The 27,426-nt window shown below is 38.6% G+C and overlaps 2 protein-coding genes across 11 annotated transcripts; one reads left to right on the forward strand and one right to left on the reverse strand.

Annotated features, from left to right (window-relative positions):
- Nucleotides 1-194: 194 nt before the first annotated feature.
- Nucleotides 195-3,953, reverse strand: srsf2a (serine and arginine rich splicing factor 2a). 8 transcript variants are annotated; one of them, XR_002920647.1, is made up of 4 exons: nucleotides 3,384-3,953; nucleotides 2,003-2,387; nucleotides 1,068-1,158; nucleotides 195-654 (listed from the first exon to the last, which is right to left on the reverse strand). XR_002920647.1 is itself a non-coding variant. In XM_024285422.1 (3 exons), the coding sequence occupies exons 1-2, from the start codon at nucleotides 3,737-3,739 to the stop codon at nucleotides 2,027-2,029; spliced, it is 717 nt and encodes a 238-aa protein (XP_024141190.1). In that variant the 5' UTR covers nucleotides 3,740-3,953; the 3' UTR covers nucleotides 195-1,158; nucleotides 2,003-2,026. The 8 variants fall into 8 exon arrangements, 4 of the variants coding, with proteins under 4 accessions (XP_024141190.1, XP_036073135.1, XP_036073134.1 ...); XR_002920649.1 differs by having other exon boundaries at nucleotides 1,468-2,387; XR_002920646.1 differs by having other exon boundaries at nucleotides 195-1,158; nucleotides 1,468-2,387.
- Nucleotides 3,954-4,060: 107 nt separating this feature from the next.
- Nucleotides 4,061-27,426, forward strand: rnf157 (ring finger protein 157). 3 transcript variants are annotated; one of them, XM_024285416.2, is made up of 20 exons: nucleotides 4,061-4,892; nucleotides 8,048-8,166; nucleotides 12,050-12,138; nucleotides 12,329-12,478; nucleotides 12,724-12,841; nucleotides 12,937-13,003; nucleotides 13,075-13,118; nucleotides 13,548-13,595; nucleotides 13,758-13,829; nucleotides 13,910-14,069; nucleotides 16,149-16,261; nucleotides 16,337-16,563; nucleotides 16,734-16,836; nucleotides 17,069-17,177; nucleotides 19,319-19,533; nucleotides 19,612-19,674; nucleotides 19,753-19,801; nucleotides 22,718-22,828; nucleotides 24,215-24,249; nucleotides 25,726-25,863. In XM_024285416.2, exons 1-19 carry the CDS (start codon nucleotides 4,805-4,807, stop codon nucleotides 24,247-24,249), a joined length of 1,980 nt encoding a protein of 659 aa, XP_024141184.1. In that variant the 5' UTR covers nucleotides 4,061-4,804; the 3' UTR covers nucleotides 25,726-25,863. The 3 variants fall into 3 exon arrangements, with proteins under 3 accessions (XP_024141184.1, XP_024141183.1, XP_024141182.1); XM_024285415.2 differs by lacking the exon at nucleotides 24,215-24,249 and having other exon boundaries at nucleotides 4,064-4,892; nucleotides 19,418-19,533; nucleotides 25,726-27,426; XM_024285414.2 differs by lacking the exon at nucleotides 24,215-24,249 and having other exon boundaries at nucleotides 4,066-4,892; nucleotides 25,726-27,426.

Consider the following 27,426-nt stretch of genomic DNA (forward strand, 5'->3'; position numbering starts at 1 on the left):
AAATAAGTTATGTTTATAAGTGTAAAATGTCTTTGCATCTTTTGAAAGCATCCAAGTTTTCATCAACAGAACACGGTTGATTTATAAACCTTCATTGTTTTTCTTTGGGAAATTGGAGACGATAGTTTTTGCATTTAAAAAAATCCACTTTACATTAGTAAGAGTACAAAATAACCACACAGAGAAACAGGCAATTAATTTCCAAAGTTTTTTTATTTGAATTTTACCTGAAGCAATTACAAGACATTTGAGAAGTTCACAAAGGAATGCAGTACACAAAAGAAAAATTTTCCATTGGGAGCAACGCTGACTTTTCAACCCTTCACTAGGAATCAAACGGGATTCATTTCCAAAGCGAGCATTAAAACAGTGGACAAAGTACAGAAGGAGCAGGAAGCAAAAAGAGTAGAAAGACAGGAAGGGGAGAGTGAAGAGAAGATATCTGCACAACATTGAGGGGGTGGTCACAAAAAACGGGAGAGGATGGATGATCTGCCACACCTGTGAGCTTACAAACCGGCATACGGCAGCGAAGGGTCGAGCCCCGGAACAGCACCGGGCACTCTGCACCGCAACACGCCACACCATGTCACCAGCGCACTGCACCGCATCTTAACAGCTAACCAGCATTACTCAACTGCTACACAACTGCGCCTAGTGCACAAAAGATACACAAGAAAAAGGGTTAGTTATAGGAAAGCATCTTTGATCAGACAGAAAACAAAGAAAATCTGCCAGAGAAGAAATAAGAAGCTACTCGACTTTCCTATCGACAAATTAAGTGGCCTCTTACTTTAAAGCAAGGCATTTTTTAATGAAAATTTAAGAGTCAATATTCCAAACAACAACCACCCTTTTTATTAACAGTAAATCTAAAATTAAACCTTAAACCAAACAGAAATTGAGGAATTTCCATCAAATATCTACCCTAAACAATGGGTTCATCAAGAAAAAGAAATGTTTGCTAATTTGCCTCATACATCCCTTTGAATATGCTCAGCTTTAACAACAATAGCAGATTACATAAAAATATACATTTAAAGCAATTTAGACCAAGATCCAATAACCTTTTTGTCAGGATTTAGCTGTTAAAGTAGGGTCCGCTTGCTCAATGTGAGACTGTTCCTGACGTCATCGAAGGTTCAAAAGGGGAGCAACCTGAAAGGAAGGAAACAGCTGAGTTAGCAAGAGCAAAACTAGACAGTCATGTAAAGTCCTGAATCTGACCTCAATATTTAAATGAAGTATTGGTTTCTGAAACTAACATTCAATACATGTATTCATTTTTTTTTTTTTAACAAACCTAAAATCATACTCTTCATTGCCTGGTTCTTCCCAATAGAAACTCCGGCACATGTGTTATAAACAAACCTTGGGGTTTGCATCTCTTTGTGAGAGGCAGATAAAACCACAGATGCAAGTGGGAACACAGCTCAGTGCGGCTGCCTGCGGTCCCCGTGAACGTACCTCACCACATCACCTTACACACCAACTGACAGCCCGAACCACCGCCATGACGACCTGCTCAGCAGCAACCACCATTGCCTTGGTGGCCTGTTCCTTAGAAACTGCCATCGCCCTCAGCAACGGGCAGGTCACATGGGCGGGTCACACACTAACTGCTCTCAAACTGCAACACCCCCATCTCCTCCTCTCTTTGCAAACAGGACTCAGCAGCTTGGAGGAAAGAATTCCACATTTAAGTGAAGGTTTTGAGTTTACATCCCATGTTCCAACCCTCCCCCAAACAAACAGGTACATGTGTAATATGCCACACCCCTTTGAAGTCTGTAACCATCCCTTCCAATGACAATTTGTGCTTTAAATTTGACAACAAAATAAAGCACAAACAAATGCCATTGTTTTCAGAATGATCTCAAACCTACTATTAAAAATGACTGAAGATTTGGTTGCATGCAAATTAAGATAACTTCTAATTTACAGCTGTGACTGGTGCTTTTCTAAAATTTTTAAATGGATTACCCCCCTTGCCCCTGAATACCGTGATGATGCGTCCAAGAGTACATTAAGACTCTGCTGCGTTGTCCTCTGGAGACTTTGATCTACTCTTGGATTTGGATTTAGACTTGGATCTGGATCGGGACTTCGACTCTCTCTTGGATGGTGGCGTTGGGCTCTTGGCCTTGGACTTAGATTTGGAGCGGGACCGAGACCTGGAGGGGGACTTTGACTTGCTCCGTTTGGGGGTTCTGGATTTGGATTTGGACCTGGACTTGGATCTGGATCTCGAACGGGATCTTGACCTTGACCGGGAATAGGACCTGGACCTGGAGCGGCTGTACTGGCGGCGGCTCCTGGATCGGGAACGGCTTCGGCTCCTGGAGCGGCTTCGACTGCGCCTGCGTCGACGGGGGCTGGCCGAACGACTGGATATTTGAAAAAAAGTAGGTGAGTAAGTTAACAGTTTAGCAGAAACATGTGCTGTGTCCAAAATCCTTTGTCATCCACTAGCTAGAGTACAATATAGTACTTTTGCCATTTTGTGAAGCTTTCCAAACCCATGGCCCTGTCCAAATTCTTTCTCTACTCCCTATCTACTAAAAGTAAAAAAAAAAACTAATAAATATGAACATCACACAAAAATATTTATGAATCTACTGTGTTCTGAGGATCAAAACTTGGATGGTTTATTAAAAAATATTTTAAAAACTTTTTCCGCATTAAAAAATTGGTCAAACGCAATGCATTGTGGTCCATATTTGTCAGTCTAAAAAGAATTGAGGCAGTCTAGTTTCACGCAAAAAAAATCCGGGAAATTTCTAGACCACGTGGTTTTGTAATTGTAGATCCAGAAAACTCTACAAAATTGCAAATAGTTAAGAAATCCCGGAAGCCACTGCCAAAAAAAAATAAAATAAAAAATTGTGCACTGATGCTCACTTAATTGACTACACTTCAAAGATTTTTCACGTGAAACTAATATTTTTCGATTTTTTTGTACAAATGATTTAAGTTTCATCCCCAGAACACAGTTAATTCTTAGTTTTCGTAAGATGTTCACTATTATAAGATTAATATTTTTACCAACACGGTCCAGCAGTATACTTTCTTTTACTAGTTGGTAGTTGGGAGGGAATTTGGACACAATCACAATGCTAGTCTGGTTCAAGAGTGTGGACACGAGTATTTAGACTATATTTACCAATACATTATCTATATATATTTAAATATTTGTAAATTAACTAAAATGGATGTAAAATTCATTTACTAACGCGCAAATAAAGAATTAGCAAGGCTAGCCAAAAGTAGCTAGCATTAGTCAAATAAACAGAGTAGGCCTCGATCTCGACCTACTTTCACTTGCGGCACCATGTGCTCGCTGGAGCTCGTTAACTTAACTAGCGGCTCCATTCCTAAATTACCTCCTGGATCTACGTCCGTACCCTCCATATCTGCGAGGAGGGGGTCCTCTCCTGCTGTACATCGAGTCCGGTGGTCGACCGTAGCGGGCCATCTGAACTCGCAGCTCTCGCCCGTCGAGGAGCGCGCCATCCATGGCATCCATTGCGTCTTCGGCGTCACGCTTGTCGAAGAACCTTACGAACGCGAAGCCGCGGCTCTCCTTGGAGTAACGGTCCCGGGGGATATAAACATCACCCACGCGACCGTACTTTTCAAAAACCCGACGCAAAGTCTCCGGCGAAGTTCGGTAAGTCAGGTTGTCCACTTTGAGGGAGGTCATTCCCTCCACGTCTGGCGGGGGCCTTCCGTAACTCATCTTTCTTCGCCTCAAACGACCAGGAAAGGCCCGGTAAGACTGGAAACGGGAGCTTTTACTTTAAGATAAAATTATTTTATCTTTATCATCCACAGCGAGTGGAAAATAATCCAATTTAAATGTATCTTTTAGAGTAAATACTGCCCCGTTAACGCACTTCCTCACGCGCTGCTTTTCACGTGAAATGGCGGCATCGACGTTTCCTTTTCCACTTTTTTTTTTTTTTGCGCCCGCGTTGGAAGCTTCTGATTGGCTATTTGACAACCGCCTCTTTTTACCCCCAACTATCACACTGCCACCTAGCGGCCTGGGGTGGTACACGAACAAAAGCAACAATGAACCGCTATTTCGTTGGCTTTGTTTCTTTTAAAAGTTAACCGTTTTTCGGTTGACAGGCTGTTTATATTTCATGATTAGTTAAATCAAAGTTATTTATTAATTTTCTTAAAACAGCCTTAATATTTTGAAAACCACACTTGATCGTACTGTATTTATTTGTGATCCTCTGCACTGCGGCGTGAGCTGCCAGCAGCACAAGTCGGCGTAGAAGGAAGGTCACGTTCTGAAGGGCCGTCACTAGAGCGGGTGCTGGAGAAAGGGGGACTGCGCAAAAACCACGGTCCGGGTTTGTGCCTGTCTGACGTCATGGGGAGCCACAGACCTCTCTGACATGATCCAGCGACGAGCGCCGGGTGGACTCCCATCAACATCCACAGCGAAGACCCAGCCTGGGAGATGCCGAGCGGGCTTTGTGTCATGGACTCCCCGGTGAACGCGATCGATTGATGGACATCGGTTCTTGCGGCGCACCATAAGAGCCCCCCCCCCCCTCTTTTTTATTATTTGACGCCTTTCTGCTTCCAAACCGGCTGCACGGTTAGAGAGATAAGCAGGCAGAGAACGAGGACTAATCCCCGGGACGGTCACATTCACGGCGGGGCTTGGACCCGACAGAAATGGACAGGGCAGCACGAACTGGATTAAATGATCGGGAATAAAGAGACGCGGCGCTCGAAGCGGCTCTGAGGTGCCCCGTCACGCCGTGCGGCGTTCATTTGACTGGAAATGGGAGCTTTAACGAGCAGACAGAACATAGGCGTGGAAGAAGTGGATATCCCCTCCAATTCAGTCTACCGCTACCCCCCGAAATCCGGTAAGAAATCGGACAACAGGTCGGAGCGAGGAGGGAGATGGCTCCACAAGGAGGACTGCAGATGATTTATTCAGACGGTCGAACGCTGGAGGGGAGAACAGCCTCCGTCATACCTTGAGAGTTGACAGGCCTGCAGGGCATCAACCTGACCCTCAATTATCTTAAAAAAAGAAATCAAACTTTAACAGCTTTTAAACCTGTATTTCAATTTACAAAATTTAATCCAGAAAAGCAACACATTTCCCCAACTTTTACAGCATATTTTCATCATAATAAATCAAACAAAAACAATCAAATATTAACGATTTAGTATTTATTCATTTATGGAAAACAGCTACATTTTGATAATTTATTTTTAGTTACATTTATACATATTTTTAAGTAATGAATAAATGCCCTGACATAAAATGTGAAAATATTACAGTTTGACGTGATTATGTGATTTTAGAAGTTTTGATTATATAATTGTATTATATGATTATTTTTATATTTACTAAATGAAATCCAGAATAATTTCAGGGAAGCAAAACATCCCTCCTACTTTCATGGCATATTTTTTTATTAATAATAAATCAAATCAAACCAAACCAAAAATAACTCAGAAATTTCATTTTTCAACATTCATAAGATCTCAATTTAAAGACAGCAGACAATGGCACAAATTGGTATGTCTCAATAAAGCTATAATGTTGAAATAGTGTCACAAACTGAGAGGTAGTTGACACAAAACATGTCAAAAATGAGCTTTGCTGTTGTATTTTCCACAAAATTATTTTTTATTAAGTTTTTTTATATATATATTTACTAAATTAATTTCAGCATAATTTCAGGGAAGCAAAACATTCCCTCAACTTTCAGTGCATATTTTCATCATAATAAATCAAACCAAATTTAACCAAGCCAAATCAGTATTTGTTAATTTATAGAAAACAGCTACATGTTCATAATTGTTAACGTTAAATTATTATTTGTAATAAATTAACACCTAAATGTACAATAATCATGTGTCCAAAAGAATTTGACTAAAGTCAAAACCAGCTTCCATTAGGATTTGATTGCATGATTTCTGAAGATTTCCTGTTTTTCATCACTGAAAAGATAAAAAAAGAAATCCAAATTTATAAGACAATAGCACATATTGGCATTGCCTCATTAAATAATATTGTGATAGTGTCAGCAACTGGCATGTAGATGACACAAAACACTTAAAAATTATCCTTGCTATTGTATTTCCTGCAGAATTATGTTTTTCTGTTATAACATTTTATATGTTTTAGCAGTTTTTAAACCTATTTTTTTTTCTTATTTACTAAATGAAATCCACCAGAATTTTGAGAAAGCAGTACCTTTACATTACTTTCAAGGTATATTTCCATCATAATAAATCAAACCAAAGAAAACTATAGAATGTATTCATTTATGGAAATAAGCTACATTTTGATGTTTTTAGTTAACTTGCATATATTATAAAGTGATAAATAAATACTTACATATACAATAAATATATGTCCAAAATGTAACAGTTAAACTATAGTTAAAGCCAGCTTCCATTTGGATTTGAATACATCATCTCTGAAGAATTTCTGTTTTCCATCACAAATATTTTAAATTGAAAGAAATCTAAATTTAAAAGACAGTAGTACAAATGGGTATTGCCTCAGTAAAGCTCTAATGTTGAATTAGTGTCACCAAGTGACTTGTAGATGACTCAAAACATGCCAAAAAGTAGGTTAGCTGTTGTATTTTATGCAGAATTATGTATTTCTGTTATGAACATTGCATTCTCTATGTTTTAGAAGTTTTAAACCTATTTTTTTTCATTTACTAAACTAAATCCAGCATAATTCCAGGAAAGAAACACCTTTCCCTCACTTTCAAGCTGTATTTCCATCATAATAAACCAGTACTAGGGTCTTAAAATTGCCTTATCAGACATTGTTGGACTCCTTCACGTGTTTTTTTTGTCCTGCATGACCTTTTAGATCAAAGTACTCTCTTTATGGAACTTTATGGTAGTAAAGGTTTCTTCCTGTCCACTTGACACGCCAAAATATTTCCTTGGATCACAATGCGACCTGTTTATCTTCAGCCTGACATTTCACCGTGTTCAGCTCTTTGTCTGGCTTTAGCCCTAATCCTGTTTTAATGTCAAAAATGACATTCAGCTTGATCGAATGAGGCTTTTGAAATCTGCAGCTGACAATCAAATAAATATCAGACCCAAAATAGGATATAAAAAAGCCACCTGGATTCAGATTTCTCTGAAAAAAAAAAAAACATCAACGGGGGAAATCGTGTTTCCTTGTGGCTGCCTCCGCCACCTCAGCAGCTGGATGAATTTGCATTTCAACAATCCTTGAGGCCCTGCAGCAGAAGCGGTGGCGGTTGCTGCCGCCGGTGAAACCAATCTGTCAGCCTCAGTTCCTGCCGGCGGGATCTGATGACAAAGCCTGAGCCCGGCTCACCTCTCCCGCCACCTGCCGTAAATAAGAAGGTGACGAGGAAACAAGTCATAGAGCTTCATCACTCGGGCTTTGTGTCCCCAATGCTCCGTCACTGCTTAAAGCAAGCAGAACCTTTGGGAAAAGCCAACACAGTATGAGTGGACTGAGACGTGTGATGTCTTCCTAAGGGAAACATCACTTTATGGCTGCCCAACATGTATTTAAAGACCACAAACGTCCATTAGAGTCTTATGATATCAGCCTGCCATGTGATTAGAAAGCAAAGTGTTTGTGAAGTGTTGTCATCAACCGGGGTCCAGTAAACAGGTGGAAAAGCTCACATAACCCAACTTTTAGCACTCTTTTTAATAGGTTTTTCTCTTATTATTATGAATAAAATGAAAGAATATTCCTTCTTTTATTTGGTTTATTTATAAAGCTGGGTTCTTTTTTGGTGCGAGGCAAATATTTCATGTCACTTCCTAAAGTGTGATGCATACATTTTCCTTCCATTCAAGTCATTTTTTTTCATCATTGCTTAAAAAACCTCAAAGCGTTAACAGCAATAATAACATATTTTTCCCTTAGATTTTCAAAATAAAATGAATTTGGCTTCTAAATTCAGAAACTTAGAACTGAAACATTTGAAAAGCTGTATGTTTTCTCTGAGTCGTCATAGCTGTTGGTTTAAACCTGAGTCTGTGTTTTCAGGGAGCTACTTCGCCAATCATTTCATCATGGGTGGAGAGAAGTTTGACTCCACCCATCCAGAGGGCTACCTGTTTGGGGAAAACACAGATCTAAACTTCCTGGGGACCAGACCAGTAGCGGTGAGTGTCAAATCACTGACTTGTTTCTGTAATTTTTATGGATTTGAAATAGTAGGGTTCTTTTCAAACAGGGATTCGATTCAAATATGAATATATGGTTGCCAATACGATTTAGTTGGTTCATTTTAGGGCTGCCACAAACGATTATTTTAATAGTCGACTAATCAGATCGTGCATAGACCGGGTATAAAACACGCATCTTAACCAGATATTGCGTTGGACATTTTTGCATTTTTTTTCTTTATGTTTCCCTCTTTCAAGCTCAGTTGGCCCTCCTAGAACTTCCTGTGACATCACTACTGACCTGGACGCGTGTGTCACAGACAGTGGAAAACGTGGCATTAGAAAGCACCATAGTTTTAAGATATAAAAAAAAAAAAAAAAAAAAAAAAAAAAAAACCAAATAGTCGACTATTAAATTAGTCATCGACTATTTTAATAGGCGATATAGTCGTGACTAATCGACTAATCGTGGCACACCTAGTTCATTTTGAGCAATCTAATTCACTGGCCTAAAATCGATCCGGGATATCTTTAGCCAAAACTTTATCCAAGTTAATTTAGAGATAAATACCTGGTTCTGAACAGGTGAAGTTTACCAGATTCCTTGTATTTCTTCAAGATATTCAAGACTAAATCAAATGTGAACGATCAAACAAGTAAAGAAGAATTCCATACACATTTTAGTTTCATAAAGTTGGTTGCTTTTCCACATCGAAGTAATACAAACGGAACATTTTTAAATGTAATTTGCAGCATTACTGTATTGTCTTCTCATTTGGAAATTGGTCGTTTTGACGTTATAGTAAAATAAACCTACCGGCTTATTTAAATCAAAATGTTTTCCAATATTGATCTATTTAATCTTGAAATGATTTTATAATTGTATAGGTAGATTTGATCAATCTGGAATATAAATCGACTAATCGATTAAGTTGATTAATCGTTACAGCCCTATATTCAAATGAATAGATTTAATTAAAAGAATAATGATAACAGTTTAGTTACCATTGTTGGTTCAGATGTGTAGAGAAGTTTGGATATGAAAACGTGTTGCTGACTTCTTGACTTGTGCTGAGTTAATTAACAGCCGCTCAAGCTGTTGCTGATTGAAACGTGGTTCATCCAATTAAAGCCATTAGAGGTAAAATGGAAATCTGCCGGGACTGACAAGTGGCAGCGTCCTCCACTAGAAGGTTTGATGAAACGCAATCAGTCACCTGAAGGTCATCCTAATGAGAGCTGCTCATCAAACCGAGCTGATCGAAGAACAAAGCAGTTTTTTTTATTCTGTTCAGAAATCTCAGTGTTTCTGTCTAGACAGGGAATAAAATTAGGAGGGAAATTATTTTTCCCTATTATGTGGGTGTTCATAATCCCGCTGGATTCAGCTGGTGATAGTTTTTTTTTTTCTCTCTGGTTTTGGTTTGAATGTGTGTTTGATGCTTTAACACCCTTATGTAATGTGTGGTAGCTTCCAAACAGATGGTGCTTTGGAATCATAAAGCTAACAGCTCTTGTTCTGTCCCCCGTCTCCTGCACAGCTTGGCAAATATGATAATGGATGAGGCTATATTTAGGGATTTCTCAGAAAGTCCTGCCTGAAACATACAAAGACTAAATAAGAGTTCTAACCACATTGTGGGTGGATCTGTTGGTTTGCTTGGCTAAACACATTGTTCCAGACTGAAATAACTCCCTAACATCTCATTACATGACAGTGAGTTTTAAAAAAAATCCTTCAGAATATGAATCTATCGCAGAAATTAAAGCCAAATTACATAGGATGAGAAATGTTTTGTTAATTCTGGCCTGCAGCAGTACTGGATTTCAAGGACCATTTTGTTTTCACAATTCTACTTTTAGAAAAACCCACCAAATTCTCAAAAACTCACCAAAAAACACACCTAGCACTCTGTGGAAATGAATTTTCGACCTAGTGAACGACCCCATTCAAACATAATGACATCAGAGCAAAAAATTGGGGCGAAAATCTCTTATGGGGCTCAAAATCCACAAATGAAAACAAAGAAGCTAAGAAATTATTATGGGATAGCTACAGGACCTACAGCTTGGCGGCCATTTTGTAGCAGTGTAAAATTTGAGATTTTCCCATTTTCCTGCACGATGGGATAATACTTCTTTTTTTTCTTCACAAATTTCCACACACATACCGCCAACTTCAATCTAAAATGACAGCCAAAGTTTTGTTGACCTTTGACCTTGGGAAAAGACCCAATCTTGAATTTTCCAAACTAAAAATCACCTTTGGTACCATCTACAAATTTAATATCCTTCTAGAGATTTTGATCTATCACTCGTCAAGCATCGTTGGGACGTTACTTGGGGGAAGAAATTTTTATTCTCTTATTCTTAATAATATTAAAAGTTACATTCTTAAAGTTTAAAAAATGTAGTTTTAGAGTGTTCAATAAATGTTTATCCTGTTCGACCCGTGACCTAAGGTGTGTTTTGGATTTTGGCCCCCTGTGCGACTGAGTTTGTCACCCCGTGCTAAGGGATTTTTTTCTAGCAATATCGCCCCCTAACATCTGTTATTATAACTGCATCATGTCCTGAGACAGTTTGGTCTGGACTTAAAAGTACAGTGTGAAAGCAAACCAATCAAAAAATAATGTTTTTCTCAATCTGACTGAGTCAACTGGACTTTTTTGATTTTAAAGAATTTAAGTAAGTTCTTTTAAATGTGTGATTTGTTCAAAATTCCTAAATAGGTGATGGTTGATCATACCATCTTTATCCAAACAGCAGGTTTTTGGCTTGGTGGACCGTATCCCTCCTTCTGGTGACGTTACCCATCTCTGATGTAATACTTTATAGTTTCCAATTTCCATAATGAAGTAAAGATGTTCGTTACACCGTACATCATTATACAGTACAACCTATTTGCTAAATTATCTGCAGAGGTTCCATTCACGGCACACAAGTTTCCATATTTAAGTTACAAACAGGAATGGACCAAAGCGTTTCCTGTCTCCTAACATTGAAATGTGCTTCACATTTTCTAAAAATGTGTTTTCATCTCTCATAGACTGCTTTTATATGCACACCTGCATTTGTATTTTATGATGCAGTCGATTGAACTATTCAGTTTGGCCATAAGAAAACTCATTAAACAAATAATTATTTTAACTTAAAAATCTAAATAAATCATGAATTACCTGCTTGTTGATGTAATTGAATTAATGTTTTATCCTGCAATAAAGCCCTACAGTGTTTAGGTGAAGCTAAAATGAATGGCTCTTTTTCTTCACACGCTCCTCTGTTTGTTTGTGGGGTTTACTGGCTTCACCCACACTGAGCCCAGATGTGTTACGGTGCTGAGTGGGGTGCCGTCCGCCAGCTCCCAAACACACTTTTAGGCCACAGATGAAAGGTTGTAGTGTGGAGGTAGCTGACCACATCCTGCATGTTTCTCCTCCTCTGATCAGCTCTCCTTTTACACCAACTCAGCAGCGTTAGGGTTCAAATACGGGAAATGAACAGCGCAGTAAGTCATGTTTGAACGTTTTATTTTAGTTTTTTATTTTTTTCCCTGACATAAATTACTCCCTCGTGGTCCCTTTTTGTGAAAAAAAAAAAAAAAAATCAGGATCTGGAGTGTCAGCTTTGACCCTGGAAAGCCACTGGCAGAGCAGATTTTTTTGCTCCAGCTCAGCACTTGTCAGCATCCACCAGATCCATGCTGACAGTCCGAACTGTGTTAAGGTTGAACCGGGAGCAGCCGCGGTCACCGCACTGCTCTGAATTCGATGTGGTTCAGAGAGGAATTTAGTGTGGGGGAGAAAACATAAATGCCAGCACTTCTAGGTCCCTTGACATGTATTTTACATCTATAATTTGCTGTTCCTTCTTTCCTCAGTTCCCATATCCCGCTCCTCCACCTCAGGAACCAGTAAAAACCCTACGAAGCCTTATAAACATTCGGAAGGACACACTGCGGCTTGTGAGGTACATTTTTCTGTCTCTGAGGGGACAAACACAACCACACTGTTGGTGATATTGTTAGAATTTTAAAAAATAGCATCTACACAATTATTTTTTTTATTGTAACTGTGGGTTCTACATGTGTTTGTGACAGAAAACTGAACAAAAAAAAGCAAAATTAGGAAATGGTTCCTTCTCCTGACTCCTCCCACAGGTGCAGCGAGGACCTTAAGTTACCAGGTGACGAGGCGGCGGGAAAAAACCGGGCCTGCTACAACGTAGAGTTCACCTTTGATGCGGACACACAGGTGGCCATCACCATCTATTACCAGGCTATAGAGGAGTTTCACAACGGAGTGCCAGTGTAAGTAAAGCGGATTTTTAGAAAATCCAAAGGGCTGCACAGTATGTTAACACAAGATGCTGATTTTAATCAATAAAATTGACTAGTTTAAACATAAGCCTTTTGTGGGTTTTAATGCACAAAGTACTTTTACTTTTCACATTTTTACAGCCTAACAGACTTTCCTTTCATTTTTCAGATAATAAAAGTACTGGGATCATATTGATGAACCCCTCATCTATTGTTCCTTCATGTTTTTCCTGCAGTTACCTGCCCCAGGACAGCTCTCTGCAGTCTGAGACGGTGCATTTCAAGAGGGGGGTGTGCCAGCAGTTCTGTCTGCCCTCGCACACCGTCAACCTCAGCGAATGGGCTGACGAGGAGGTAAGGCGCCGCTTTCTGCTCACCTATGCTATACCAGATGCTTCAGCGCGGATCCTCTGGGATCAGTTCCGATATATTTTTTTTCCCCCTCTCAGCTCCTCTTTGACGTGGACAAGGAGATCTTTCCCATGGTTGTGCAGGCTGTGGTAGACGAAGGAGACGGTGAGCTGGGATGTTTACACTCAGTGATGGATGAGGACGTTCAAGTGAATATTTCCCTTGTGTCATTGCAGAGCACTTGGGCCATTCTCACATACTGCTGGCTACATTTGAGAAGGTAAGAAGGAGGAACCAGGATGGCCATGTGGAGGGAAAAATTTAACCGTTTAACTTTCACATAAACACACTTTGACTAAATTTAGATTTTTTTTTTACTTTAAACAAAAAAAGTCAGTAAGTATTATTGGGTAACCCTTTTTTTATGTATTTATTTTTGGAAAAATACTGTATTAAATAATAAAAAAAAAGTTAAATACTTGCCAATTTTTTTGTCCTCTTTGCCCTGTAGTTTTTATACTGTATGCCTCATACCTAAATTACACATTTGTTGCTATTGCATTTTGATGCAAACTGAATGGGAAAAGATTGTATTTGATCTGCAAAGCTGAATAAATCACATTTTATTAAACAGAATAAAAGGGCATGTTAATCTAATCGATTAAAGAAATTGAATTAAATTGATGAAATATTTTCTTTTCTTTCGCAGCACATGGATGGGAGCTACTGTGTGAAGCCTCTTAAGCAGAAACAAGTGGTAAATATTCCTGCTTTTCCTCTCTCCTCCCTTCCTTCCTTCTTTTCTAATTTCCCCTCAGGGATCAACAAAGTGCTATAGAATTGAACTGTTGCATTTTAATGCTTTGGAAAAACAAAAAGATTCCTTTTTCTTCTTGAACGTTCTGTGCTCCTGTCCCAGGTGGATGGAGTGAGCTACCTGCTGCAGGAAATCTATGGGATAGAGAACAAATACAACAGTCAGGAATCAAAGGTAGATGAAAGACTCTCAGATTTGACTGTTGCTGTTTTTTTTGTGGGATGACTCTTTGAAATCTGGATTTTCATCTGCAGGTTGCTGATGATGAGATCAGTGACAACAGCGCCGAGTGCGTTGTGTGTTTGTCAGATGTGCGAGACACACTCATCCTGCCTTGTAGACATCTGTGTCTCTGCAACGCTTGTGCAGATACGCTGCGGTACCAGGCCAACTGCTGTCCCATCTGCAGACTGCGTGAGTTTGTCTCTCAAACTCAAGACCCACTTCTATGAAAATTGTGTTTTTTATTTGTTCTTGTGTTTTTTTTCTAACGATTGAGGACATATGTAAAGAAAATTAAGCTTCAAATTACTTTTTAAGTATTCCTTTATCATAAATATTATGAATCAGCTTCAGATGGAAAGATACTGTTTAAATAAGAGCCTATTTCTTTGCATCATTCTGATGCATCCACTTGTAGACGACTAGATTCATATCCATCTTAATTTCCTTGTCTGAGCTGGTATCTGGATCAAAACTGTACGGCTGGACAGCTCTAATATTGAGGATCAATAGGAAGGATCATGGGAAGTAGGGGCAGGCTTACTCCATGCCAACAGTTCCGCCTAAAACTCCAAAGGGAAGTTTTGATGAAATCCTGCTTCTCTGCAGAAGCTATATCCTGGAAAATGAAAGTTTTTTTTTTTTTTTTATTTTGGCTAAAAAGGTCATCAAAACTAAAAGACCACTAGGAACATTTTTACAAAAGAGGATTTGAGTGGGATTTTAGGATTTATTGATGCTTAATTTAGCCTTTTTCTTGCTTAAGAGATTAATATTATCTGTTCACAAATTAGGCTTTCGAAAAATCTCAACTACAATGCATTGATGAAACATATTCATGAAACATTAAACATCAAAATGCCTCTCCAAGAAAGACAGTCTGAAACAGTTAAAACACTGTGGTTCCTCTCATGGGGAACTGAACTCCTTTCTACTGTGCATTAATAGGATGCAAAGTCAAAAGTTGTCCCAACACTCAAGTAATATTTTGGGGGCCTGTATTGTGCTGCTGGAGCTATTTGTTATAAAATAACAAGAAAAATGAAGTAACCATTAAAAAAAGGTAGACCATAGTAACACACTGAAAAGTTCAGATCTTTCTCACAAATAGCTAAGAAAGTAAGGTAGTTGGTTACTTTTGCCTTTCTAAGGTGCTCAGATTTTAAGGGAAGACTAACAGGAAGAGGTCTGGCGAATCTTTAGTCATAACTGAACCAGAGGACAAGTTCCTGAGAGTTAACACCTGCATGATAGTCAAAACAGCTTCAAAAACAGCTTTATTGTGGGTAACGATAAGCCAGCCTCAGTTTGGACAGAGAAGAGAAGACGTGGAGCTGCAGGGATGATGAGGATAGTTGTAAGAAGAAGATAAAGAAAGCTTTCTTGAGCCAGAAAACACTGAGCTACTGGAGAACGAAGTGTTATGATGCAGAATCTTTGTAAAATGCCAATAAAACGAGAGGATAGCTCCACATTGTGTGATAGCAGCTACCAAACACGGAGGAGGAAGTGTGATGGTATGGGTCTGTTTTTCTGTCTCTGACTCGAGACAGAAATCCAAGCAGAACTAAGTGAAGGCAAACAAAACATAACATAAATTTAAAAACAAGCACAAACCCCCTTATTGGTTTGAACAGAGGAGTGAAAACAAGTCATTTAAAGGTTTTTCACATTCATAGGAACTTCTGCAGGATATTTGGAAATATTTTTTAGAATAATATTACATTTTTTTTAACAAGCATCTGAGTTTTCCTTTCTTATCAATAAAAAATAGCAACTTTGATGAATTAAGTGTAAAAAAAACAGTTCATACTTTGATTCCAGGATCCAGTTCTTTATTTGTTCTATTCTTTGATTTATGTATAAAGAAAAGACTGAAATGAATATTTTAATGAAAATATTGAGTTTTTTTGAATGAAATTGTAATAAAAAGAACAATGTAAATATATTTATGTGTGCATTCTTAAAAGAAAAAATATTTTTTTTACATTATTATTATTATTATTTTTATTAACTTTTCCATGTAAGTAATTCACATTTTCTTTTGAGTAAAGTGGCGTTTCTTGGGAAGATACTTTTTCAGGCATAAACTGACAAATATTTAAGCACAGAAAAAAGGTTTTTGAATTGATTATCATAATTTTTCATGAAATTAAGGAACTATATTTACATGTAATTATTTAAAATCATTCATGTGTAAACTTGTAAAATTAAATTAAATGTGTTTTAACAAATTTGTTATTCAGACCTATTTTTCCTTTCTGTCTTCAGCATTCAGAGCTCTGCTGCAGATCCGAGCGATGAGGAAAAAGCTCAGCCCCATATCCCCCACCAGCTTTAACCCCGTCATCACCTCTCAGACCTCAGACTCCGAGGAGCACTCGGTGAGGCCAAAGTCTGCTTTTGTTTTCCTCTGATCGGTTTTGGTGGTTTAACCTGCCCACCGTCTCCTCTTGCAGGCGTCTGAGCACATCCCTCCAGGCTACGAAGCGGTTTCTCTCCTAGAGGCTCTCAATGGGCCCCTAAACACCTCGTCCGTGGCTCCTGCTCCTCTGCACTCCGGTCCCAGCCACGTGACCGGAGCGCTGCCTCCGTACAGCAGCGAACCACACCCGGTTCCAGCCTGCTCCACTCTCGACCACCCCAACTCCAGTCAGGGCCTCAAGCTGAAGAAGAGTGCTTCAAAGTGAGCCTGATTTTAGAAAAAAAAAAGTTTATTTGCAATAAATAGTTTCTCCTCTTCCTGATCCAACGCTCATTGATCTGTTTTTGTGTTGAAATGTCATTAGTTTCTTGGTATTTTTCCTTTTCTAAACCATTTGTCCACCACCAAGCTGACTTTGTTGTTTTATGTAGGTCTATTTCCCAGAATTCCTCTGTGCTTCCTGAGGAGGAGGATGAGAAATGCTGCAGTGAATCAGACGCCTGTCGCCATAAAGTGGCAGCGGACCAGCAGGAGGTTTGTTTGTGCTTGTTTTTATGACTACGTGGGTTAAAATGTAACCAGACGGGTTTAAAAGGAAAACAGTAAGAGTGCAGAATTTAAATACACTTTGATATTAAAGACTTGGTTTATTTTCATAAATATTGAAGCAATCTTCTGTGAAATATTGGAGGAAATGCCAAATGCTGCTCCTCCAGCAGAGTTGACTCCATTGGATGATGCAGTTTGCTGCTTTTTTCTCTTCTAGTGTGGAGTGACTCCAGACAGCGAGAACTTAACTCTCTCCTCGTCTGGAGCCATCGACCAGTCGTCCGGCACTGGTACCCCACTCTCCTCCACAATCACCTCGCCGGAAGGTAAACACACACAAAAAACAATACTTCAAGCCTACGATGTATTCTGAGTCACAGTATTAACCTTTTGTGTGCCTCTTTGCCTGCAGCAGCTGCAGGAGAGACATTCTGACCCTTTTCCCACATTAGTTTGAATAGTTGCTACAATAGTTGCAAAATTTGCAACATTTTGTTTTATTTGACAATTCTTTTAAGAGTTTGAAAAGTTGCATCACAGTTTTCAGCAGTTATAACTTTTAACAAACTAAAACAGACAAAGTCAAACAAGGAATGTGGTATTCATAAATTACAAATAGATGTTACAGATCGACATATTTCACGTACTTGAATGTAATTTCATAATAAAAGGAAAGTGCACCTTTTTTTTTGCACTGAAACTGTTGCGTGTAATAACGTGTAATATTTCATAAATGTTACAACTGCATTCTATTTTTAGTAGTAAATAATTTTTAAATTCTAAAATATAAGCAGACTGAGGAATAGCTTTTTTGTAGAGCTGTTAAAATCTATAGCACCCCCTGCAGGACGAGGCCTCAAAGCCACAAATGTCATGGACAACCTCAAATCGTGAATCTCCTCTAGCCTGTTTATCGGTTTATATATTTATTTTAAATTTATTTAAACCTCAGAAAAAAATCAAACATTTTACTTAATAACGACAATTAATCTCTTGAATGTGATGGAGTATTAGGGCCACCATTAAAAAAACATTTATGAGAAAAAGTTGTAATGTTACAAGGAAACTCCCATACTTTTTTTGAAATTAGAGTTGGTTGTGTGAGTCTCCATCCGTTTTTATGTTTCCCAAACTGAAACGCAATATTTGTTGTTTTATTTTGTAAACAGACTTTGTCTGATAAATTTATGACATTATTATCATAAATTCTTAACCTGTAATTTATGAAATTATAACTTTTTCATGAAATATGGACTCTTTTACCCATAATTCTACAAGACTATTCTCGCAAAAATTTTGACTATTTTCTCATAATTTTTAAGACTTTATTCTCATAGATTTTTTAGTAAAATTATTATTTTTTTTTTGTTCTTCTAATGACTTTACTTTTGTAAACTTGTGACTTTTTTTATCTTAATGACTTTTTTTGTAAAATGATTACTTTTTTCTCTTGATGACTTCATTTTCATAAAATTACAACTTTTCCTTATCATTTTATTACTTTATTCTCATAGATTTTTGCCATTTTTTCTCTTAAGAACTTAACTTTTGTAAAATTATGACTTTTTTCTTAACAACTTTACTTTTGTATAATTATGATTTTTTTCTCTTGAAGTTATAATTTTTATTTTATGACTTTTTTCTCCTAATTTTATGTCTGTATTCTCATAAATATTTCCTTATAACGTCTTTATTTTTATAAATTATGACTTTTTTCTCACAATTTTCATGACTTTATTCTTATAGATTTTTTTACTTTTTTTCTTATAACTTTATTTTTGTAAAAATATATTTTTTTTCTCTTAACGACTTTAATTTAGTAAAAATTCTGACTTTTGTCTAATAAATGTATGGCTTTATTCTCATAAATATTTTACTTTTTTCGACATGAATGACTTTATTTTTGTAAAACAACAACTTTATAACTTTAGTTTAGTTCAGTTAAAACTTTTTCTCACAATTGTACGGCTTTACTTTCATAAATGTTTGACTTTTTCTCATAAGTACTTCCTTTTTGTGAAATTACGACTTATTCTCATAGTTTTACGACTTTGTCCTTGTATATTATTGACTTTTTTTTTCTCATAATGACTTTTCTAACATTATGACTTTCTTTTCTTAACAATTTTTTTGGTAAAATTATTACTTTTGTCTCTCATAAGTTATGGCTTTATTTTCATAAATGTTAGACATTTTTTTTCTCATAACTTTATTTCGTAAAATTTCAACTTTTTTTCATAATTTTATTACTTAATTCTCATAAATGTATTTATTTATTAACTTTTATGGTGGCCCTAATACTCCATTGTGCTTTAATCTTAAAAGGCAGAACTGAATAAATGCTCTGAAGGATTTGCTTCAGAGAGAAACTGCTTTCAAAGAAAATCTCTCCACACCAGCGTGGGTCAATAGTAAAAAGAATGAAGTCTGAGGCCGTCTTTGATGTGTGTGTCCGTCTGTCTGCCAGATCCAGTGAGCAGCAGCCTCGCCCAGTCAGTGATGTCCATGGCCTCTTCCCACTCGCAGCACTCCCACATCAGCACTGACACCATGTCCTCAATGTCAGGGTCCTACCTGGCCGGGGTTGACGGCGAACCTGGAGGCGACGGAGGAAGAGACGTGGAGGGCGTGGAGAACCCGGATGCCCACATTGAGAGCAGAGGACCATCACGGCAGGATGCGGTAAGGATGAGAGGATGAGAGGAGCTGAAGACACAAGTATAAAAAATAACAAAAAGATTTGTTTGTTTTTTAATTCAGGATTTTTCTGTGGAGTCTAAGGCGCATAATTACTCTATGGCTGTAGAAGAACAGGACTCTGAGGTGAGAGTAACACAAATGAGCTGCACAATTGAAGTTTTTTTCTACTAAATCATACAAAACTGTTTTTTTTCTCTCCAGGGAAATGATGTTGCAGAAGACGACTGCTCCTCCCCATCTAATGGCAAAGGTAACTGATGGTCATCTTTCCTCTTTAACCCCAAAGATCTAGCAAATCTTTTACTCCTTTAGGAACCTCAAAGACCTCTTAATGTTTAAGAGTACGTTAACAACTAATGACGCCGAGCCTCTTTGAATCATGACTAAAAACAAAGCAATCTTGGTGTCAGATGTTGTCCTCTAGAGGGAGCAATTCCTTGCAGACCTCTGCAGCATGTGAGATGGAGCACAGATGCTCTTAGTTTACTACTAAAATTACATGTCTAAAGGTTTGAACCAACACTAACCCATATTACTTTACGGAATCTGCCCGATAATTGTTTTAAAGCTGAAAAATCAGGAAGGCGTAGCAGCACTATATCTTTATTTTTGATGTAATTGCCCTAGAGATGTCTGTAGATCACTGACTTGCATTTGGATGACTTCCACTTCAGTTTTAATACAAATGTGCGTCCGCTGTGTGTCCAAGGAGAACCATTAAGTCAGTTTCCCACCTGAAACTGAGGTGCTGTTGTATCTGCCACATTTTGAAGCTTTCATACTCTCTATCTCATTGTTTTCTGCATGCAAGTCTTATGGTGCATTCACACTGAATGTGTCAGTGTTAAGTCAATGTAAAGAAGCAATTTGCTGTGGCGCGATTTCAGCGTCAACCAATCAGAGACAGCTATGGGCACATGACGTTTTCAGTGACTAGATCAAAGTGTAGAAATAATTAATTAAAAATGGCGGCGAGGTGTGAGGAGACTGTCTATTTACTGTTGGGCGAAGGCGGGATGCTCCCTACACACGTCAACTGTTGGAGCTCGAACGAAAGAGCCCGGTGTCCTAGCCAGCCACCCGGTAGACAGCATAGCAAGAGCTGCCACACCGGGTCCAGCAGTGCAAGCTATCTGTGCCACTGGGAGGCAGAGCTGTCTCATACCCGGACGCCAGCTGCCGCGGCTCTCCTGTCTCCATCCGCGGAGCTTAGCCAGCTGTGAGACAGGATAGCACCATTGTAACTGGGCGTTAAAGCAGTAAAAGCTAATTTTTCTTTAACAGTCCTGGTAAATCGCCTGTCCGTCCTGGGATAGGATCTCTCCCACATGTAAGCATCCCTAAGGTTTCTTCTTTTTTCCTGACTCTGGTTTTTTTTTAGGAGTCTTTCCTTACCGGGAGGAAGGGTCTAAGGGAAGAAATAACCAGTTTTATTTAGTCTGTTTAGTCTTTAGGTATTGTTCATATTTTGTGACTAATTATCTGCATCTGTAAAATTACCGTCATGAAGCCCAATGAGGCAATTTTTTGGTGATATTGGGCAATATAAATAACATTGAATTGAATTAAATGTGACAGGTGCCAAAAGAGAGGCGGCAGACGCGAATTCTGTGTGAATGCACCATTAGAAAGCGGGCCAACAAGAGAGTAGATACAGGACTAGAAGCAGGTGGTATGTGGTTTATGTGAGTACTGTATTACTATAAGTCGGTCCAAGAGAATAGGTCGCAGCAGAAAAAAAAAAAAAAAAAAAAAACATAATGAAGAGGACAAAAAAATCCTTCATATGTCACATTGGAGTATAAGGCCGAATCTGAATCCAAATTCTTTTTTCTTACTTCTGTGGCTTCTACTTAGCCCTCCAAACTGAGAGATATGGAAAAACAGTGTCCTCAAATTCAGACGTCACTCCCACTCGATGATGTCATCAATAGTCGCCGGTCAGCTACGTTAGCGCGGAGCTGTTAGCTCTTGAAAATCCATAACAAAATCACTTTTATAACTCTAAAGAGGTAATGCTAAAACAACAAGTCCTTACTTACACTTCTGTGCTTAAGAGCACACCTATATGAAGAAATGCGCTTTTCCCTTTGCTCTACCCTTAACACAGCTATTTCAGACACCCCCTTCTCTTCAAATGCCCTTTCTATTGGAGAGGAAGGGGAAGAATTTGGATTCGGCCCAAGTCTCTTCCTTGGGAGAAATTTATTTCAGAAAATAAGAAACAAGAACGAACATTTTTTATCTATTCCACTAAACCCGACGTCAGACTTAGTGTCGCTTCTGGTAGTAACAAATACTCATACACACATTTCTAGAGTCTTCTAGTGGTTGTTGCTAGTTGTTTTATAAATCACATATAAGTCACGACCAAAGTATGCAAAAAAAAAAAAAAAACCTGACTTGTGCTCTGAAAAATCAAAGACAACCTTCAACAATCTACTTGTAAATGAGTCCCAGTGTGAGGTGTTTGTGTTAAGGCACCTCAGGCTGAAAGGAAACACTAGTGAGTTACAGAACGAGAACAAGCAGAGCTGCTGCCTTGCATAAACACAGGACGCATGCTTGCATGCACACACGAGCATCTTCACCACAGCTCCTGAGTTCGTATGTCTGCTAAGCTAGCACCCATTCAGTCACTATGTGAATATATCAAACTGTTGTGTAAGATGTTCAACAACTCAGTGGCCTTGTGGGAGAGTGTCCGCCCTGAGGCTGATGGGGTGTGGGTTCAAATCCATGGTTGAGTGATACCAAAAACTTACATTTTCACAACTTATATAAAATCAGTGAGCCTCTATTCTATTCTACTGTAAATATTATTTTTTGTTTTTTTTGTTGCCCCCCCAAAAAAGAAAAAAATGTATTTAAACAGTCCCCATTTAAAGTAATTAAAACAGAGCAATCACTTCCACAACTTCACAAGATAAACGTTTACCTTTCTTTATCTTTACCAATAATAACATTTTCAAACACCTAATAATCTAAAAAAAAAAAAAAAACTTTTTTAAACCTAAAGTGGAATACCTATGGTGGACCAAAACATAATATCCTATCTCATTACCACCACAGCATGGCCCCGCCCCTCATCTTGCCCCACCCACCTCCATCCTCCTTGCCCCGCTGTGCCTGGCTGCTCTTGTTTGACCTTTGCCCTCGCTTGCAGGTGGGCGGAGCAGATGTCCAGAGTTGGCCAATAACAATCAGGGCGTCGCCCACTGCGACACGCCCTCTTTGGGGTTGGATAACGAGCAGACTCCCGACAGCCGATTCGCCGGTGAGTGGCAACCTGTCGGACATGAACCAATGAGAGCTGAGGACAGTGATGACGAGTACGGGGTGCATGAGACAGCGGTTACAGGGCTACGGACTCTTTAGCTAGTTGTGCTAACATCAAAATAAAAAAATCAGAAGTAAACTAGGAAAACATTCAAAGACGTTTTATTTTTTATTTGACCAAACTTTGATAGCATGGAGATTCGGAACCTTCTTTCTTTTCTGTATCCCTGTTTTTTGTGTTTCCCTTCTTTTACTATTTTACTATTAGCATAATCTTTCTTTTGTTGCCCTTTAGCTGAGGCCCCAGTGTGTTTGTGTGCGTCAGAAAGTCCCGCCTTTTCTGTGTTTTGAGGTTCATGTTCAGTGTCTGCCAGCTCCGAGCTGCTTCGCAAAATAGCCACACCCCCTTTTCTCACCACCCCCAAACTCATTTCATCTCCAATCACTCGTCCTCCCTGCTGCATCACACTTGGTAGGTCATTAAAACTTGAGCTGAAGGATCTGAATTGGAGGTAATTTATAGATTATATATTATTTTCTAAAATCTTAGCTACTTAATGTAATGGAAAATAATTAAATTTGAAATTTTCCATTGACTTTCATGTCCACATATAAATGTACGTACTGCCTAGTTTCAAAAACTTCATTTTTTGTTTCAACATTGACAAGCTAAATTTAAAAAATTAGCTGTTTTTTTTAAAATTAGAGTTCAAATATCTACATTATTAGGGAAATATATATATTTTATTGAGTTCATCTAACAAAACTCAAATTTGTCCCGCCCACTAAAGCTTTTTAGAACGCTGTTGGGTGTGGTGAAGTAAACTCCTTTTGGGATTGTTCTACCAATTCAGGGTTGTATTAAAATCCTGTAGGTTTTATAAATATATAATATATTTCTGTGGGTGTAATAGAGAAAAGGTGAAATAAATCAGAAAATAACCTGATAATTCATGCCCAAATTATAGTGGATGAGTTTTGGGATGTTGTGGAAAAGCCCCACAGAAATACATTTCTGTTGTTTTTTCCCCCCTTTAGATTACTGTAATAAAAGCTACATTTGGATATAATCTCTTCTAGCCATCACTGAAGTTGAGTTGTATCCTCCATTCAGATCCTTCAGCTCATTGTCCATGTAGATCTTTCATCTTCACTCTTGAACCCTGATTCCTTTCAACCCTTTGAAGCCTCCTTTGATCTAGTTAGTAGATGTTGTAACATGTCTCCTTTATGTGTGCCGTAAAGCTTCTTGTTATCTCTCTGTTTCTCTTCTCTGCCATCCTCCTTTTTATCCCCTTCTGTCTTTTCCTGGTCGTCACACTTTCTGTCTCTCTCTCTCTGCTCCATCTTTCTTCCCTTCTTTTGCTTTCTTTTGGATGGACAGATGGGGAGTCGTGCCCAGTGCACATTGAGGACTAGGTATGATGGTTAGACAGAAGACCAGCTTATCTTTTGGACTGTGTCTTTTAATTATTATTTTATTTCAATTATCAAATGCATGGAATTGCATAGTTTTTATATAAAAAAAAACAAAACAGAAGTGATCTACTATTTTTTTGTAGTTGGTGTTATGAAGTGAGCTTTGCACAAGTAAAAAAAGGAACTGCAGTTACAAAAGAAGATATTTTAACCAAAAAAAAAAATGAACATTTTGTAAAGACAATATTTAGTACATGAGGTTTGTTTTGGCTTACTCAATCCTGCTGAAACTAAATAAAAACAACCAAATGGCAAATGTTTAAACAAAAGGTATAAAAGAATCAATCAATTTGTATTTCTTAGATTATCCATCACACCAGATTTAGTTAAGCCATAATATTTGTTTGAGGATATTTCATGTATTTTAGCAGTTAAAATAGTTTTCACTCAGAACGTCACTGTTTTGATTCTCATATTTGACAGAAACCAAGTCGAACTGTATTTGTTGTCGAGCCAGTTTTGTTGATATTTCAAACAAACTGTGCGTTTTGTGGTACAAGCACCAAAATTGGCATGGATATACCCTCAGGACCCGGTCTTTCAGAAAATCACGTCAACCATGACAAAAATCTAAAATGCGGCCATTTGTAAAGATGCCGACCATACAGTCAATTGTTAAAAAACTTATTTTTGCCCCAGTCTTTACAATATGGGCTATTAATGCACAAAATGCAAACCCAAAGGGTACCTACAGAATACTACCATCATCCATTTTCTAAACCGTTTTGTTCCTTTCAGGGTCACATGGTGCCGGAGCCTAACTAATTCGTCCTTTGGGAACTCTTTTCAAACAGTTGGTAATCCTGTGTTTTGAAAAGGACACTACCTATACGTCACTATCAAATCTGAGTCTCTGATTGGTCGAAGTTGCACTGGTTTAACTTTGACGTGCGCTCCAAAGCTACAGTTTTCGTATGAAGAGCCTGACTTAATGGGGACGCAACAGTTTTGAACGTGGAAGCCCAAAACACGTGCTTACATAGACTTTTCATGGAAGTAGTCACTTGAATCCACATTAATGGTGAAGCCCTTCATGTCTGCCAAATGATGTAATCAAACCCTTTCAGAGTCCTCATACTACTCAGGGCAATCCTCTTGATTTTAAACTCAATAAAGGTTCGTTTGATTGTTCGTAGTGCCTCTGCCTCGTCTAACAATCTCTTTTTCAAACTAAATGTACCGCACAATGCTTAAAAGAAGGGAGTTCAGTTTACAGTAAGTGCCTCTTACCATCAGCTCAGCCATAAAACTAAAGTGACAACTTTCAAACTCTTCCAACTAGAAGTTAAAATAATGGAATTTTTGATTGATAAATGGTTTTATTTATGATTGAATGGGCAATAAATTGAATAGAAGACGCAAATGCTCACATCTTCAAACATATCTCTTCATTCTTCATCTTTCCCTCCCTTGCAGATCTCATGTACCTTGGTGGCTACAGGGCCATTCTGGAGCCTCGGTCCCACCACACCTCCACCAGCAACATCAACCTGGAGGAGCAAGGCGTGGAGAACAGGGACGGCCAAAGTCCCAAAGACCCTCGCTGCGGACCACTCATCGTGTAACGCTGTCACATAAACACATCGTAATGCCTCGCTCTTCCCGTCCCTCACCCTGACATAGTGCTGCAACACTGGACCCCATCGAAGCTGACCAGGGAACCGCATCCCCACCCGTCTCTAAAGTGTTGGCGCTGAAACCCTGCTGGATTAGAAAGAGGAAGAACCCCCTCTCCATTGTCAGTGCACTTTGAGTTATCTTGTATCCGTGACCTAACTTGTTGTGGGAATGATTAGCCTTCCGATGTTATTATTATTATTATTTATTATCTGTGATTTTAACGAGCTGCATATTGTAAAACTATCTTTAGAGAAACACATGCTGCTCCCTCTTCTTTCTCTTCCCTCCTTCCAGCCAGCCAGCCAAAAGGTCAGGGGTTTCTGTGATCGGCAATCAGATTTATTACTTCTTTGTTATTTAACCGTGCTGAACGAGTGACTGGACACTTTTGACACGAAGCGTCAGCTCTCACCGGACTACCTTACTGGAGTAAAAACACGCTGACCTTTCTCCTCTGATCAGGAAACGCTCATCTGAAGTTTGCATGCAGCTTTCGAGATTTGCTCTCACTTTTCCAACACAGCCAGCGCTGAATGTGAATCCACAGGGAGGTGGACTTCCACGAGAACGAACGGATGGAGTATGGGGCGGCACAGAATGTAGGATGCTGAATCTCATTGAAAGGGAATGTATGGGACTTCTAAATCGTCATACAAAATGGACTAAAAAAACATCTGTTGCTGTTCTGTCCTCCTGCTCTCATCTTAGCATGTCAGTATTACTGTAGTGCAACCGGAAACAACAGAGCAATAAGAAACATTGCTGCTCCACCTTTACTCCACACAAGATTAAAAACTGTTTGCACTAGCCTGTCGTACTCTAATCCAACTTTCCCGCGTATTTTTCATTTTGTATTTTCATGTTGCCATTGTAAAGGGATTTATTGTAAGTTCATACAGTGAACCCCAAATGATTTAGTCTAGTCTGCCAGCCAGCATTTTCCTCATCCTCGTTCTGATCACCTAAATGCCGCCATTTCTTGTTCGTGAAGCTTTTAGTTGTTTTGGGTTTGTGTAACTTTGATGTATTGATATACTTTGACCTGTTGATGCTTTCCTGTTTGTGTTTTAGTTTGAAGAACACTGTGTTTGTTTACCAGAATGTGGATGAAAGTATGTGAAACTTTTTTTCTAAGGGTGTACACGCTTGCACAAACACGAGACTCCAATAGCGACTGACTGAAAAGGGACAGTATCTTCTTTTGATGCACTATTAGTTGATTCCTAGACACACACTTACACACTGCGGTGCATGGGGCGATGAAAAGATGAGCATGTTCACTGAGATTGGCGTCTTGTAGGTGGTTAAAGCTGGACCGTGTCCTGCTGTAGTGTTGCACTTGAGTTTCTGTCGCCTTTTTGCAAACGTGTCATCAGAAGTTTGCAAACAAGGATGTTGTCCAGCATTAGAAAAAACCCGCAAGGCCCCACTTTTCTAAAGTGAAAATGTAAATGAAAACTCAAAACTAACAATAAAGTTTTGCAATTAAACCCTCTA

This window comes from Oryzias melastigma, linkage group LG19 (assembly GCF_002922805.2).
Source record: "Oryzias melastigma strain HK-1 linkage group LG19, ASM292280v2, whole genome shotgun sequence".
Classification (NCBI taxonomy): domain Eukaryota; kingdom Metazoa; phylum Chordata; class Actinopteri; order Beloniformes; family Adrianichthyidae; genus Oryzias; species Oryzias melastigma.

What these genes read in the sequence shown, in the direction of transcription:
- srsf2a (XM_024285422.1), bottom strand. Translation starts at nt 3,739, where the DNA reads ATGAGTTACGGAAGGCCCCCGCCAGACGTGGAGGGAATGACCTCCCTC. An exon ending in TACGGACGTAGATCCAGGAG is followed by an intron (nt 2,388 to 3,383) that starts GTAATTTAGGAA and finishes TCAAATATCCAG; the next exon opens with TCGTTCGGCCAGCCCCCGTC.
- rnf157 (XM_024285414.2), top strand. Translation starts at nt 4,805, where the DNA reads ATGGGAGCTTTAACGAGCAGACAGAACATAGGCGTGGAAGAAGTGGAT. An exon ending in GCGAATGGGCTGACGAGGAG is followed by an intron (nt 12,842 to 12,936) that starts GTAAGGCGCCGC and finishes TCCCCCTCTCAG; the next exon opens with CTCCTCTTTGACGTGGACAA. An exon ending in CTGTCCCATCTGCAGACTGC is followed by an intron (nt 14,070 to 16,148) that starts GTGAGTTTGTCT and finishes TTCTGTCTTCAG; the next exon opens with CATTCAGAGCTCTGCTGCAG.